The sequence below is a fragment of the Mustela lutreola genome, chromosome 6 (assembly GCF_030435805.1).
Source record: "Mustela lutreola isolate mMusLut2 chromosome 6, mMusLut2.pri, whole genome shotgun sequence".
NCBI lineage: Eukaryota > Metazoa > Chordata > Mammalia > Carnivora > Mustelidae > Mustela > Mustela lutreola.
Genome location: NC_081295.1, coordinates 119,256,785 through 119,274,176, shown reverse-complemented (window position 1 = coordinate 119,274,176; position 17,392 = coordinate 119,256,785). Strand labels below are relative to the sequence as shown.

The 17,392-nt window shown below is 43.7% G+C and overlaps 1 protein-coding gene across 1 annotated transcript in view; it reads right to left on the bottom strand.

The window, feature by feature from the left end:
* Positions 1 to 16,804, bottom strand: part of NUDT3 (nudix hydrolase 3) — a 112,698-nt gene extending 95,894 nt beyond the window's left edge. The window contains exon 1 of the mRNA XM_059178595.1: positions 16,447 to 16,804. Within this exon, the coding sequence (XP_059034578.1) occupies positions 16,447 to 16,545 (99 nt within the window). The 5' untranslated portion in view covers positions 16,546 to 16,804. The remainder of the gene's footprint in view (positions 1 to 16,446) is intronic.
* Between the last annotated feature and the right edge of the window lie 588 nt (positions 16,805 to 17,392).

Below are 17,392 nucleotides of genomic sequence, written 5' to 3'. Positions count from 1 at the left end.
AATTTTTGCCAAATTCATTTTTTATCAGGTCCTTGACATCCACGTGGCTTAAAATATTTAAAAATTCACGCAGTCTCAAATATTCTTTAGGACAATTCTAACAAGAGAAACTACAAGCATTGAGGGTAGAGAGGGAAGACGATGCTTACCAGCATGTCATAAAAATACCAGCATTCAGGCCAGTGTTAGTTACACTTGCTCTGATTTGACTGGATTATTCTTTGGCCTTTGGATCAATTTTACAAACTCAAGCAAGAAGAAATTTTTACCATTAAAAAAAGGAAAAATGGGGACGCCTGGGTGGCTCAGTGGGTTAAGCCACTGCCTTTGGCTCAGGTCATGATCCCAGAATCCTGGGATCGAGTCCCCCATCGGGCTCCTTGCTCAGCAGGGAGTCTGCCTCTCTCTCTGCCTCTGCCTGCCTCTCTGCCTGCTTGCGTGCTTTCTCTCTCTCTCTCTTTCTGACAAATAAATAAATAAAATCTTTAAAAAAAAAAAAAAAGTGGGGCGCCTGGGTGGCTCAGTGGATTAAGCCGCTGCCTTCGGCTCAGGTCATGATCTCAGAGTCCTGGGATCGAGCCCCGCATCGGGCTCTCTGCTCAGCAGGGAGCCTGCTTCCCCCTCTGTCTCTGCCTGCCTCTCTGCCTACTTGTGATCTCTCTCTGTCAAATAAAATAAATAAAATCTTTATAAATAAATAAATAAATAAATAAATAAATAAAGTTAAAGCCTCCATCAGGAATAAAATGAAAAAGTTCTCCCAGGGAAAAAAACAGAGATGCCTGTGTGGCTCAGTCAGTTAAGCATCTGCCTTCAGCTCAGGTCATGATCTCAGGGTCCTGGGATCAAGCCCCAACTTAGGGAGCCTCCTTCTCCCTCTTTCTCTGCCCCTCCCCCCAACCCATGCTCATGCTCTCTCTCTCTCGCTGGCTCTCTATCTCAAATAAATAAATAAATAAATAAATAAATAGAGAAAATCTTTAATTAAAGAAATTAATAAAAACTTGGACTCGGAACATATACATTTCTTCTGGTACACTGCATTAGTGAGGATGTTATCTTAACAACTACCCAGGGGTGCATCAGACAGCGTTCTTGGGTTGAAAGAAACAGGAACCAAGTCTGGCCATCTGTAGCCAAAGGGAATGTACTGAAAGAAACAGCAAAGGCTCAGAATACTAGAGTGGCAGGGACTAAAATGCCAGGCTTGGAAGATGGGCCCACACCATGGCACACCAGGGCTGGCAGCAAAAGCCTGGATCTAAAGCATAAACATCTGGTAGCACACAGCCACTGGCCTTCCCCCGCTCCCCGCCTTGCCCACCCAGCCTCCTCAGGACGGAAAGCACTGAGCCACGGACTATGGAGCCGGAGTCCTAGAGCCACACAGACACAGAAGAGAAGGGAGTTGGCACACTGGCTCATTCAGTTCTTGGGATGGCAAAGTGGGCCTGTACTCCTCCCCAAAGGTTGATTTCTCCAAAAAAGAAAAGAATGCTCTGAGGAAAGGAGCTGACCAGAGACCCTAGAAATAATAAGCACTTATCCCTCTTCTCAAAGACAGGCACCCTCTTGCAAAGTCACTCACAGGATGACTTTACATTCTATTCTCTGATTTTCTGCCAGAAAAATCAATCGTTTGGTACACTCTACATCCCTGCATCAAGGCCCACAAACTCTTCTCCAAAGGCTCTAATGGGCATGCTACTGCCTCGGCTGCCTTTGGCATCTTTGCCCAGTCTGACCACAGCAGACCCTCCCGCAAGTCCCTTGATCAAGTCCTCTGCCAAGTCCTTCCCAGACACACACACACCAAAGAATTCATCTCCCCACTTCTTTCTCCCACAGCACTGTATTTCTAGTTTAAAAACTTAAGTTTTATTATAAAATCAAGCTACGGGGATTATTTTAAAATTCAAGGTGTTAAAATAAATCAGTTTTCTTTTATGCTTTAAAGTATTTACTTAGGCATGCCATAAAGTACAAATTTTTAATTGTACAAAGTATTAATATCATGAAATAAAAAGAAAGTTCAATTTTGAAGGATTTTCCTGGTTCCAGGGTCAGCTCCAAGGTTCCAAACTGGTAGGATTCTCTGTTGAGCATCTTATTTTCAAGTCCTTGGGGATGAGAAGTGTCTTTATTCCTCTCCCAGACACTGGTTGGAATGGACCCTCTTAATTTCTCTTTCTCCAAGTACAGATTTGGGACAGAGAGGGGGGAGGCAGGCTGAGAACAAGAGCTTTCTTTATCCAGAGAAAGGCTTCTCTTTCTCTTTTCTGTGTCAGGCTTGGACATTTGCCTAAATGATGGTAGGTGCTCCATAAATGACGATCTGAGGAAAGGAGAAGGAAAGATGGTGGACCGCTTAACAGCGCCATGCTCTTACGAACAGGGCCCACCATCACCAAGTACTCTGCCCTGTCTGGTACCTCTCCTAACATTAAAACGGTCATAAAATATGAAACCACAGTCCCACTGAAGTACTCTGTTTTAAGACCTTCTACTTCAAATACCACATTGTATGGCAACTGCTGGTTTGCCATCTGTCTCCACTGCCAGACTGTAAGCAACGTGAAAGCAGGGGCTGTGTCTGCCTCGTCTACTGGAATGCAGCACAGCACCCACTGCTCAAGAAGCACAAACTGATTTAACCAACAAATGCAAACTGGGGCTCACAGATTCCCATAACCTTCTTCCCACCACAGCTCACTACAAGCCCTGTTGCAATGAAGTCAGAAATTGCCTTTTTCTTAGCTTTATATTTACAAAGCCGACATCAAATGTTAAGTTGTGCCAGGCACTGGACTAAGCATTCTATACATTCAGTGATTTCATTTAGTCTTCCAGCAATACAATGAAATAGGGGGTCATAATACTTACTTGTATTATTGTTACAAGTAAGAAAATGAGGGGAAGAGATGTGATTTGCTCCGGATCACCAGACTAGTGAATGTAAAAGCCGGGCTCCACCCCAGCTGTGCCTGACTCCAGGACCTAATCTCTTAGACACTATGGATATTGAAACTCAAACACCACTCTAATGGGCCTAGGCAAGGGGCACAAGTGTGAGAAATCAGTCAGAATCTTCTGACACTGACTCGCCATGTGTCCAAAGGGAAGAGGCAGGAATATTTTCATCTCCACAAAGAAATGCACTCTCCCTACTTTTCTTGAAATTTACAAGGGTACAAGAAATACTTGACCTTTCTCTTCACTCTATCTTCAAAAGGCAATAACACCTCAGCCACCAGAATAAATGTTAGCTGTCACTAGGCCTCAATATCAAGGGGGCCCCAGGGAGTGGTAAGGACTATAGCCCACTGAAGAGAGGTGGGCAGTCCAAAGAGTGGCCACTACTCAGCTGTGGCCACAATCATAATTTAAGAAAGGCTGGCCCAGATATTCTGATTTTTCAAAAGAAACCTAGAGACCAGCTTCCTTATTTAAAATTTTCAAATTAAAATGCTGGCAACTAATTTTTAAAAACTGTTTAATAATCCTGCATCCCAAACACAGCCATGAACCATTAGCATGTGGTCCTCACAACACTTCAGGGCAAACAGGTTTCCAAAGGCCTCTGGCATTCTGTGAGGTCACCTACCTGGCCCAATGCCCTACACCTGGAATCTTCTCTGTCAGCTACCCAATTCTAACCAAGACATCTAGACGTGGCCCTACACACTTCATAAAACCGTCCCTGACACTCCAGCTCATCTTCACAGACTCCTCCAAATTCCCAGAAACACTCCTCTCCATCACTTCTTTAATTAGCTTACATTTTACATTCTACACACATCCTGCCAACAGCTCACAGCTCCTCAGGAGCTCAAATTCTGTTCTACACATCTTAACCTCCTCAGTTTGGAGTGTTCTTTATAAATACGACAACTACTTTTGTAATTTAAAAAAAAAAAATTCTTTTTGAAAAAGAAATTAACTCATGGTCTGGCAGGATGACCCCAAGCTTTGTCATCTCGAAACAGCTGTTCAATCTTTGAAAATACCATAGGAATATAATTATTACACACAAAAACTCTCTGGATTGCTTTTCTAATTCATTTTACCAATAAAATCTAAAAGTTTCATCTTATTATTATTAAAGCCAGTCTACCCAAACTGCAAAAACAATCAGTGCTGCAGTGAGAAGTGTAAAAGCCCCAAGTCAGGGCTCAGCACAGTTACTAGTAAGGGATGACTGAACAGAGGTCTAACAAGTTTCTTCCTGCAAAGAGGAAGAAAATGAAACATTAAATAATTAAAGTTCCAGTTACTCAAAATATATTAATTCAACCTACTCAGACACACGAAGTGTTCTACAAAAGTACCTATCTTCTCTTAAAGAAGTTTTCTAGAATTTTTTTTTAAAGACTTTATTGATTTATTTGACAAAGAGAGAGATCACAAGTAGGCTGAGAGGCAGGCAGAGAGAGAGTGGGAAGCAGGCTCCCTGCTGAGCAGAGAGCCCGATGCGATGCGGGGCTCAATCCCAGGACCCTGAGATCATAACCTGAGCCGAAGGCAGAGGCTTAACCCACTGAGCCACCCAGGCGCCCAGTTTTCTAAATATTGAAAGGGTAAAAAAAAAAATCACTATCCTTCCTTTTTTTTTTTTTTTTTTTGGGTAACCTCTATGCCCCTGCACCCAACGTGGGGCTCAAACTCACAACCCCGAGATCAAGAATAGTATGCTCTACTGACAGCCAGCCAGGCGCCCCTCCAGACAGTTCTTAACAAGGACTTTACTGTTCTATGAACAAAGAGATCAACTAAGTGTATACAAAGAAAGTCTATTTAAGGGATCATTTCTTTTTTATGTTAATAATAGTCTTGTCTTCTCTATAAATTTGTTTCTACTTGTTTTAGATTTAAGTTTTTAATGCTTTTGTAATAATTTTCTTTACATGGAGTAGAAATTCACTCTCTATATCTCCTTTTGGAAATGCCACAAAATACACAGAAATAAACACAAAATAAACGTGCAAAATCACGTTTTATGATAATCAAGCTATTAAGCCCTTTCGAAATAGTTGCTGAATCTTTGAAAATACCATAGGAATATAATCTCGAAAAAGTTAAGAACACTACATCAAAATCTAATAATATTGGCTAACTAAACATATTAAAACATAAATAAGTAAAATATAATAAATAAAACATAATAAAAATATGAAAATTAAAAACTAAAAAAACCTCAAATACTTATGAAAAGAATCATGATGTTCTGGGGGAGAAAAAAAGAGTTAAAAAGTGTCCTAAACTGAGAATTTTTTAAAGTATATTTGAACAAAGCACACAAAAGGCATGGTCTTACCTGCCTGGGATACATAACCAGATTTGCACACAGTCCTCTTCTCATTAACTGTGCTAAGAAAGCAGCAGCAGCACACATGGTATTAACAATAAAATGTCAAAATCAGAAAAAAGAAACCCACTGATGTTTGCTTTGCAAATACTTTTGGTGCTTGCAATTGAATATAGTTCTATCATTCTAGTAATTCTTTTCTATTTCAGAAATAAGGAGGCTGCACTGTGATGATCTTCTTCAGTCAAGTTTCCCATTCCCAGCTCTGTGTTGGCAGTTTGGGGGACTGGTACAAAGAGATAGAAGAGAAGGTTAAGGCACAGTTTGTAAGAAGGAAAAATCCCTGTTTTCTTCCTTCACGAAAAGGGAAAAACCCTGTTCTTCCCTACTCTGTCTCTTTCCTGAGAGTCACCTTCACTAGTCACAAAGCATACTTCACTTTTGATACTTCTGGTCACAAAATGTGTGGAGTTCCCCTACAACAAGCAGGTCTCTGCAACACCAGCTGGGTGTCCACAATTAACTTGATTCAGGCACTGTGTCTGGGTGACATCTCTCTACCCAGAGATAGCATCAGATCCTGCAGGCTAAGATCTCAGTCCCATAAGTCTGCCACAACCCTTTCCTATGCCAGTCACAAGCCCCCATTATCACCAACTGGCTACAGATGAGACATCCCAACAGCCCCCTCCATGGGTTCAATTAATTTGCCAGAGTGGCTCACAGAACTTAGAGAAACATTTCCTATGTTTACCAGTTTCTTAAAGAATGTGGTAAAGGATACAGATGAACTGCCAGATATACAGGGCAAGGGGCTTCTGGCTCCCACGGAGATGGAATATGGATGTGATTCACACCCTCCTGGTGTGAATATGCTCACCAACCTGGAAATTCTCCGAATCCTGTACTATTGGGGATTTTAGGGAGGCTTCATCACCCACACATGATAGATCACTAACTCCATTCTCAACACTTCTCCCTTCTCAAGGCAATGGGGGCAGGGCTGAAAATTCTAAGCTTCTAATCATGGCTTGCTTGGTCTTTTAATGACTGGCCTTCATGCAGGGGCCATCCAGGATCCCACCCAGAGTTGCCTCATTAGAACAAAAGACACGCCTATCACCCAGAAAATTACAAGGGTTTTAGGAGCTGGTTCAGGAATAGAGGACAAGACCACTATTAGAATAAGAGATGTTCTTATCACTCAGAGCATCACAAGAGTATTGGGAACTCTGTGCCAGGAACCAGGGGACAAAGACCAATACATGCCTTCTATTATCTCCCAGTCCCTCAGGAAGAGCTGAAAAGCCTCAATTTCACTCAGAAATTTCACTCTACCTACTCCCCATTCCACCGCTGGGGTCAAAAGCATATGGCTAAAGAAAACAGCTTCCTACCAGTACTAGGAAGGTTCTGCAATTTAAAAAGCTCAACTCTGAGAACTCTAAACAATGCGAGTTTAGAAATCAGCAAGCCCAGTCTGACCCAGACAACTGCTAAGCTGCTTTTCAGGGGCTTGAAGGCTAGTTAGACAAGCAGCTTCCACATCACAGTACTTTCCTGATACACACAGCGCACTGCCAACACTAATTCTATACATGCACGCACGCATGCCCCCCACACACACACACCCCTCAACTCCCAGCATTTCCCCCATTCTAAAAGGATTCCTGGCACTTAAGGTAACCAACTGCCAATAAAACTAGTAAGTGCTGAAAAACCACAGGCACTCAAGTGGCCTAGGTTCAAATATATTTCTAGCAAACCTTTATTTTATTAAACAAAAATACCCCCCAATCTTTTATTTGCAATGCACCTCTGTATTATCTTTTATAAGCTAACTATCTGACTCTTTGTACCTTTTGAATTTTGTACTGTGTTCATTTATTACCTATTCAAAGTAGGCTTTCTGACTAAATTACCCTAAGAAAGTGTAAAGAAACTTAAAGGTCTTTGCTTTGGGTCCTTTCAGACTCATCTCTTAAAAAGATTACAAAACAGTACTTTCATCTCCACTTGGACATTTCTTAAATCCAACTTTTTCTAATCAACTGTCACCATCACGTCTACTCCTCACATAGTGGTTTCATGGGATGTTACTGGTTTGTTCGCTGGGTTGTTATAACTGATGGAGGCCGGACAAAGTAAAAGAGAACCAGGAAAACTGGGAAAGTAATGAAGCCCCACAGGAAATGGTGGCCCCCCACCTCTCCAACATCTTCTACCACTCTCCTCCACTTGGCCTTCAGCCACTCTGGCCAGTTTCCTGCTTTTCCCCCTTGCCAAATTCATTCCCACTCAGGGCCTCCATATTACATGCTCTTCCCTCTGCCTCGCTGTTCAGAGACTAACTGACCCCAATTTACCAACACCCCTACCACCACTTAGTTCCATCACACATCCACTTCCTGCCCAGCACCACCATTGCCCAAAATCATGAACTTCACTAATATTTTTGCTCATTTACTGTCTCTCTGCATCTGTTACCAGAAGCTTCACAGAAGCAAGAGCTTCCATTCTGCTTTGTTCACCATTGCATTCCAAGAACAGCGCCTGGACCACAAGCAGGCCCCCGATAAAGGTTTGTACAATGAATGTGTAAACGAATGAATGACTTCAAGAATGAACATTCTGATCTGAGCTCAGGTCATGATCTCAGGATCATGAGCCCGAGGTAGGGCTCCACACTCACTGTAGAATCTGCCTGGGATTCTCTCTCTCCCTCTATATCTTGTGCTTGCAAGCATATGTGCTCTCTCTCAGAATACATAAAATCTTAAAAAAAAAAAAAAGAACCTTTTTCCCTATTGAAAGGCTTAGTAAGTTAGGCAGTGAGGGTTTCCAGAAGGCTGGGAAAAAGACTGAACATGAATATTCTTGAGGAACCTTCATGTCACTTTAAGACAGAAATTCTCAAACTGGATTCAAGAAAATCTTCCTGGGTATCGAGAGGATGTTACTCAGCAAGCTGACTTTGGGTGCATATGTTTTTTACTAAATTTTAAAGTTTGGGGACTTTATTTCTAAATTCAATTCCTTATTCTTCTTTTATCCACATATTATCTTCTTTGCCTAGGACAGTGCTCTTGTCTGTTTCATACATTAACCACTGTAAATCAAATGCTTCAAACTCAACACTCAAAATTTTACATCATGTCTCTTTCATTCTGACCTAGATAAAGAAAATGATGATGACAAAAAATGTTATGACCACCCTATCAACCTTCTTTTGCAAAGTGATTACTCTACTACTAACTAAACTTTGGAACTCAGATTTGATATCCATTGTTGGCTATGAACCACTATCGACAAGTAATTAAAAAAGTACCTGCTACTTGACTGTAGTTTGCTAACCTGTTTATTTACTTACTAATAAAAGGTTCCAGGCTATCAGCAAAATCAAAATCCTTTTTCCTCAGGCACTCCATCACTTGGGTTGAGGATCAGTACATTATATCAACAACCCAAAACAAATCTTGCAAGATGGCATAGACTCAAAAGTTAACACGTGAAAGAAAGGCTAAGAGCCTTCTCATGGGAAGATCAACTGAAATTCAGAAAAAATTAACAACCCATTACTCATACACTGCCATGGGGCTGCTATTTAACATTATCAGATACTCTGTTACTAAGACATTGGAAAGAAGAGCTAGAAGACTTCCCTGACACATTTTTATCAAGCCCTTATTGGTAGACACTAGCATTCAGTGTATTTTGGGTATTTTTCAATTCCTCTACTAGACGGTAAGCTTCTTAAAAGCAGGGACAATGTGTGCATTCATTCATTCACACAGTCAACAAATCATATTGAGCATATACTATATTCTAAGCACCAAGGTCACGGGAGTACATAAAACAGACAAAAATCTCGAGCCTCATAAACTGGCTGCATTCTACTGAGAGGAAACAGAAGCAAACAAATGAGTACATAACATGTCTTGGTGGTCATGTGCTGCCCAGAAAGAAGCCCAGGAGACCCAGTGACAACGGACTGGTGTTACTTTCTATAGCATTAAAGACCTATCTGATGAGGTGAAAACTAAGCCTTCAAAGACCTAAAGTAAGGGAGCAAGGCATGCAGATAATATGGGGGAGAAAGAGCACAGAGGCCAGGGAGGCTGCAAGAAAGGGAAGAGGAAGAGGAAGAGTGGTAAGAGATGAGGTCAGAGCCACTGCAGGGGACCCAAACACCCAGAGCCTCAGAGGTCATGATTAAGATGTTGGATTCACTGAGACAGAATACCACTGGAGCGGAGAAGTGACATGATCTGACATCTATGTTAAAAGAATCACCCCAGCAGCTGCGGCAGACAAGACTAGAGGAGCGAGGGCAGAAGCAGTTAGGAAAACCAGTAAGGAAGATTCATAAGTAGTCCAGGCAATAGGCAATAATGGGTTAGGCTAGAACACAGTAGAGGCTGACGGGAGAAGGTTAGGCAGGATCTGCTGTCAGATTAGATGTGGGTATGAGAAAGAGAGAAGTCAAGAATGGCTCCAAGGTTTCTAACCTGAGTAACTGGTAGCATGGAGAGTTCCTTTACTGAAAGAGGCACAACTGGAGAAGCAGGTTTCTGCTGCTGTTTGTTTTTTGGTGGATGGAATCAAGAATTCAGTTTGGGTATTTTAAATCTGAGATCCAAATGGAAACACAGAGTAGACTACAGGATACTCAAGTCTGGATTTCAGAAGAAAAATTAGGGCTAAAAATAGACAGTTGAAAGTAATCACTATAAATATGGTATTTGTTTTTTTAAGATTTTTAAGTATTTATTTATTTGAGAAAGAGTGAGGGAGAGAGAGAGCACACTAGCAGGAGCAGAGGGAAAGGGAGAAGCAGACTCCCCACTGAGAGGGAGCCCCATGCTGGGCTCCATCCCAAGGTCCTGGGATCATGACTTGGGCCAAAGGCAGACGCTCAACCAACTAAGCCACCCAGGAGCCCCTAAATATGGTATTTAAAGGTGGGACCGGATAAGGTCACCTACCCTATGGTGTGTGCTGGGGTGAAGGAGTAGTTCAAAGATTGTGTCCTTGTGCATTGCAATGAAAGTTTCAGGAAAATGAGGAATACAATACTAAGAAGGAATAACCAGAAAAAAAGAAAGAAAGAACTAAAAAGATGTCCTAGAAGCAAGGTAAAGAAAGGAATGAAAGGAATGATGAGGTAACAAGGACTCAGGACCAGCCACTGGATTTGTTAACTTGTTATCTTGAAGACTGGCTCCAGCAGAATCATAGAAGAGTGCCTGACGGGAATGAATTCAAGAGAAATTAGAAGAGGGAAAGTGGACACATTGAGTACAGAAAAATGTTTCTATGAAAGAGAAGAGAGAAATGGGATAGTAGCTGGAGGGAACATGGGGCAAGGGAGCATTTCTTTCTTTCTTTCTTTCTTTCTTTCTTTTTTTAATTTTATTTACTTATTTGACAGAGATCACAAGTAGGCAGAGAGGCAGGCAGAGAGGCAGGCAGAGAGAGAGGAAGGGAAGCAGGCTTCCTGCCGAGCAGAGAGCCCGATGCAGGGCTTGATCCTAGGACCCCAGGATCACGGAAGGCAAAGGCTTTAACCCACTGAACCACCCAGGCACCCCGGGAGCATTTATACTTCAGCCTGTTTGCCTTGGGAATGATAAAGTAGAGAAGGAAAGGCAATGAAGTAGGAAAAACAGGACACCTACAGGGAGTGAGGCTGCTGGGGAGGCTGGAGGGACTGGACAAAGATATACAGCAGGTAGACAGCTTGACTTTATGAGGGACCAATAGATTTATTTACCTGTGTATTCCCAGGATCTTATACAGAGACTAGTCCATAATAGGGCTCTCAAAAAAATGAATAAACTAATGTACTCTTGAACAAGGACTCTTCATTTTTGTACTAAGCAATGAAGAAAAACAGAGACTGCTTCACACAAAGTAGATATGCAACACCATCATTTACTGAGAAATGAAAATCACTCAAGAGCAAAAAAAGGTTAGGGTAAAAAATGGAAAAGAAGAATGGAGGCTGCGGGATGATTTCAGACCAGAATTCACATCTCAGGACATAGTCAGAAAAGGAGGTAATGGGAGAAATGCCTAACCGACTAGCCAGCATTATTAGGTAGGCACAAGGGAAAGCACACATCCCCAGAAGCCTCTGGGAAAGACTGAGAGAAATGAGCATCAGAAACGTCCAATCAGATGACTGGATCACCATGACCTTACAGCAATGTAATAATACTGGACAATGACCAAGATATGTTACCAAAAAACTCCCCAACCAGCCTGGGATCTACTGGAAGCTCTTCGTCATGGTTATCGCCTCTGGGATTGCCACCTGCGCTTTTACTCCCCTCTCTAGAGCCCAGGGGATGGTGTGGTCTGCAGTGACGTCCTTCCACTTGCTCCTCAGGGACATTTTTACTGACAAACACTCAGGCCACCGGAGTCTCTGCCCACTGAGGATCTTCCATGTCAATCATCTCCCCACCCAACCTCATGTGCTCAAGGAGCTGAGAAAACGAGAAGCAGCAGTCCCTTGCCAAGAGATGGAAAAGCTCAACAAGCCAACCTAAGATCCTTAAGGACAGTTTTGTCCTTTCTTTTTAAAAGAAGTTTTAATACACGGGGAAATCTGAGACGATCCTATCAGTACTCCATTTCTTTCTTTCTTTCTTTCTTTTTTTTTAAGATTTTATTTATTTATTTGACAGATCACAAGTAGGCAGAGAGGCAGGCAGGAAGAGAGAGGAGGAAGCAGGCTCCCTGCTGAGCAGAGAGTCCAATGCGGGGCTAGATCCCATGACCCTGGGATCATGACCTGAGCCGAAGGCAGAGGCTTTAACCCACTGAGCCACCCAGGCGCCCCTCAGTACTCCATTTCTATCTTGAATAAAAACAGATCTTTTAGGCGCAGCTTGAACGTTCAAGCACTAAGCACTGTAAAATCACTTGGTGTACAGCCGGTGTCACTGGCCTTTCTAAAAGAGTATTTCACACTGCTAGACATTTCAGCCATCTAAAATGCCTGCCGCACTCCCTCATGCCACTCTGGGAGGATACAAGAGTACAAGCAAGCCCGCCTCTAGTATACTTCACTTCCTGTCATCACAGAGGCTCCAAAAAAGAGGGATGAAGGAAAATCTCAAATTGAAGTGCTTTCGGGGAGCCAAAGTTGAATAATACGACAAAGATGAGTGTCATACTACCCAATCTAGAACAGTAACATCTTACTCAAGAAACCAGTTTCAGCCTTCTACACTGTTTACGATAAAATGTTAACTAGAAGACACGGCAGATTAAAAATATAAGTATATATTTATTTGCTAATCCTTATTTGTTGGTCCAGGACCTTGTCTTGAGCATAGGTCTACTGGTGAACCGCGAGTTGTCTTTCATATACCACACCCATCCATCATGCATGACCTATGTTTTCCAGTTCAGGGGTTGGGTTTTTTTTTTTTCCTTTTTTAAAGATTTATTCATTTGGGATGCCTGGGTGGCTCAGTGGGTTAAGCCTCTGCCTTCAGCTCAGGTCACAATCCTAGGGTCCTGGGATTGAGCCCTGCATGGGGCTCTCTGCTCAGCGGGGGCCCTGCTTCCCCCTCTGCCTCCCTCTCTGCCTCCCTCTCTGCCTCCTTGTGATCTCTCTCTCTTTCTCTGTCAAATAAATAAATAAAATCTTTTAAAAAAAGATTTATTCATTTATTTGAGAGAGAGAAAGCATATGTGTGCACTTGGGCAAGCAGGGGGAGGCGCACAGAGAGAGGGAGGGAGAGAGACTCTCTAGCAGACTCCCTGCTGGATACATGGGGTTCAAACCCACAAACCCTGGATCATGACCTGAGCCTAAACCAAGAGTCAAAGGCTTAACCAAATGAGCCACCCACGTGCCCCTCCAATTCAGGTTTCTATAAAGAAAAACAAACACCTGAAAACACTCACAAAGAGATCTATGTGCAGAGTCCTTCCAGACTTTTAAGACTCCCTCTTCATCTTTTGTAGTTTATCCATACCATTGAGCAATACTTTCTTTTACTGACTTGAAGTTATCGAGTCATTCCAAAGCATTTAGGATACTTCTCACAAAACTGTTCTTTTTCAACTCAAATTTCACAGGCTTACATCATATTTAATTACACCACATAATTACAATAACAAGTATGACGAACATAAAAACAGGAATAAAGACAACTGATTCTTTGTAAGCATGCAATAGATCCAGAGGCCTCATGGTTGGGAGATATATGGAACCCAATGGCTCACAGAGCAACAAGGGCATTCAGTGTACCACGCTGTTTAAGTGGAGGTTGGGTAAGACACTGTCTACTGTGTATTAGTAGGTTCAAAGTTTTGTAATAAACACCTTAGTTATCATGACTGTCCCAAACTTAAAGGTTTTAATTTATCAAAACGTCAGTAACAATTAGTAAAACTGTGAAGTGGGGGAAATTTCCTTTTGATTCTTGCTTACTAACAGGAAAAGTAGCCTGAGATCTGAAGTAAAGGAAGCGCATTCTCTTCATGCTGTTGGGCCTGTTCTCTCTCCCTCTAGACTCTAAGCTTCCTATGTACCTGTCCCCTTTGTAACAGTATCTCAATAAACTAGCTCCATAACCTTGCTGAATATGTTCATACATCCTAACCTCAGTAAGTATTTCAGCTATCACTGCTGGCATCTAAATAAAATCTTCTGGGGCTGAAAAAACAGAATGTTAGGTTTAATTCCAGTCTATTATGTGCTAATATTTTCCATCTCTTTCTCTTTACATTGTATGTATGTATGCTTCCTGACACTGATAAATTCAATTTATTAACCAGGGTCCCTTTATACTTACATTACTATTGTATTCAAGCTAATAATATTCTATAAACTATTCTATCTTGATTAAAGCCACTGGTTCCCATTAAAAAATAAAATTGGGTTGAATATCCTATTGAGTTTGAATTTCACATTCCCACAATGTGTGGCAGCTAATACTTCCAGTTTCTGGCACTTCTATTGAGAACATAAAAGTTCTCCCGGAACTAACAAATTACTTCCCTTCTAACACAATTATGTAATCTGAATTGAACGGCACCCTAGAGATTATTTTTGTGGTCCAAAATCCCTCCCAATTAAGGGATCCCATCGAAAAGTACCCAACTTTTTTGGACAAGAAGGGATGTTTACCTTTAAATCCCACATTATAGAGGGCTACACCCATAGTAGGCTCTTAACACATACTTGTTAATTGAACTGAACAAGTCTAAAATGGGTGCATTTCATTAATCTTCTTGTTCTTTCTGGGCTTTAGCTATAACATCCACTGAATCTGTAATTAAAAATTTGCATGAATCTTCTGCTCATTAACCAATGTTCAAAAAGAAATTCAGCAGAGGAAACTCCACAATCAGTCAAACGTTTTAACATTAAGGCTGTTAATGTCAGTACATGATAAAACTAAAAGAAAATGGAAAATCAAGTCTTAGTTTGCTTATGATCTATGAAAAGTTTCCAATTTATCCAAAATACTCACATGTTCTCAATTCCTAGTCTGATTTTTTTTTTTTAACAAATGAAGTCTTGCATCATTCATACAACTAAATTATACACCTTCTACTTATAATTGGGGTGCTCACAGGATTAACCGCAGTACTGTAGTAAGACATGTTATTATGCTAATTAATTTTCCCTCCAGTTAAAACAGACTGTGATCCCATCTGATTTCCCATAATATGATATGATAATGAAGAGAACAAAGCCTCTGGAGCAGTAAACAGCACCAACAATTTTATTTTACTCAAGTATGTATTCCAAAACTACATAATTCACAGCATGGCCCTGCTAAGCACCCCAATACAATACATCTGGTTTTGGGGGCTTTTACAATATATGACAGGACACAAAATATACATTTCCAAATTCCCTTTCCTTCTGTTTTGCTGAAAGGAAACAGACACAGACACACACACACACAGTCCCTCAATAGCACAATTACTGCTTTGCTAATTTTATTCAAGCAATAATTTAAAGTCCCACTTCCTCCTAAATATCTCTGGACAGCAACTCTTGGCAATCCATCTGCCTCTTTCATCACAGCTTCTTTTCATAACTAACGGATCAAGTTCCTCTCCCCCCATTTCAACACGAGGCACTGTACTTGCAGCCCTGCCACGATAGCCCACTGCTGAATGCCAGAATATAGCATATTGAATTTCACTGTCCTTCATTGTTTCCAGTTTAACTGCCATTTTACCACCATGCACAGGAGAGAAACGCTTTCCCACAGGCATCTTATGAATTTCCAAAGCAGCTATTCTCTGTGGATTTACAAAAATGTTTGCCGTCTCTGAATTCCCTTTATCGCCACAGAAACGGCTTTGGGAGGCTGAGTTTTTTTTTTTTTTTTTTTAAGTACCCCATGCAAAAAGAAACTGATTCTAAGTATTTCTATTTCGCTAGCAAATTTAATCCTAAAGGCCTTACTGTAGGGCAATGTCAGGGCAAAGATCTGTTAACATTGCTTTTGGCCTTCCCAATTAAAATGAAATATTTTCAGGTCATAAAGATTATCTTATCAAATGTCCTTTCTTCTCAACTACACCAGAAGGCTACCCAGAGCACTGTAAAATAAACAATTGGCTTTGGCGTTCGTACAACGCCCTAAATCTGCCTAAACCGCCCCCTCCTTAGGCTCACAGACACATAATCTCTCGGCAACACCCAAACCTGCCAGTGAAGTGGACTATTTCTCTGGCACAAAGGGCCGGCCTGCGCCTCGTGCACGGTGGCCTCTGCACACATGTGCGGGCTGACAAGTGCGGAGCTGCCCTTCCCGGATCCGAAGCTGGAGGCCTAGCCCAAAGGCCACACACACTTCCCCACCCACCGCCTTCTCTCGGCGGCCACTGTCCCTTATTACAGGCGGTCGGCTCTGAAGCTCCCCCGGCCTGACCCGTGCCGTGCGGCCACGCTCCGACCCGCTTTCCCTCCGCCCACCGTCCTTTTTCCTTCCTCCTCTTCTTTGCCTCAAGAAATTCCGTCGGAACTTCATTCGGGCTGGGACGAGCGGCCCTGCCCGACCCGGGCACACCCTCCCCCAGCGGCCGCGCCCCCCGCGCCTCGGCCCGAGGCGACCGCCGACTCCCGCGACCCCCGGCCCGCCCGGCCGGAGCCTCACCTCCTCCTCGCTCTCGCTGCGAAAACACAGGCACGCGGCCCGCTTCTTGTACCCGTCGCCGTCATAGGTGCGAGTCTGGTTCGACTTGAGCTTCATCATCCTCCGGGCCCGGGTGGGGGTGCTGTGCGGGTCGCGGGAGTGGAGGGTGGGGAGCCCGCTCCGGACGGCGGCGCGCGCGCGCGTCCCCGGCTCGGCCAAGGGAAGCAGGGAGGGAGAGCCGCTTCTCCGCTACACGGCTCGGCCGCTGGCCCGCCACGGCTGTCTCATTCCCCCCGGCCCAGGCCCCGCGCCGCCGCCGCCGTCACGGCTGCCGTCCCCGCTGCCGCCACGGCCGCCGCCCCCTCTGCCACCGCCACCCCCGACGACGACCGCGCCGCCATCTTGGGCGCGCTGCGTCAGCGGCGTAAAGCCGCGCGGGCCTGCGGGACGGCCGCGCGCTCGTAGCGCAGGCCGCGTCCGGGAATCGCACCCTCCCAGTCTGCGCGGCGTAAACGAGCGTCCGGAATGAAAGGGCCGTGTGAATGGAGGCGGCCGCAACGCCAGGAGCGTAGGAGTGGGGAAGGTGGGGCGCGCGCGGAGGAAGTCGGGGGAGAAAGGGTTGCCGGCGCAGGGTCGCCCCACTGGGCTGAGTCGTGACGGGAGAGGAGACCTGGCTATCCCGCCACGCGGTTTGTCGGAGGGTGGAGCAGGCGTTTGCCCAAAGTCACGCCGCGATTCCGCGGCCGGAGATGACCCAAGGTCAGGCCGCCCCTCCTTGGCCTTGCCGGTTCATCTGGGTGGGGGTGAAGAAGTGGGATGCGATTGAACGCTCTGGAGCGTGCAACCTGAGATAACTAGAATTAGGCACTGCACGGCAACGGGAGTGAGGGGAACGGGGGGAGGGGCGTTGTGCACTTAGCATTGACATCCAGAAGCTCTGGAAGTCTTACTGGCTGGGGCATTGACA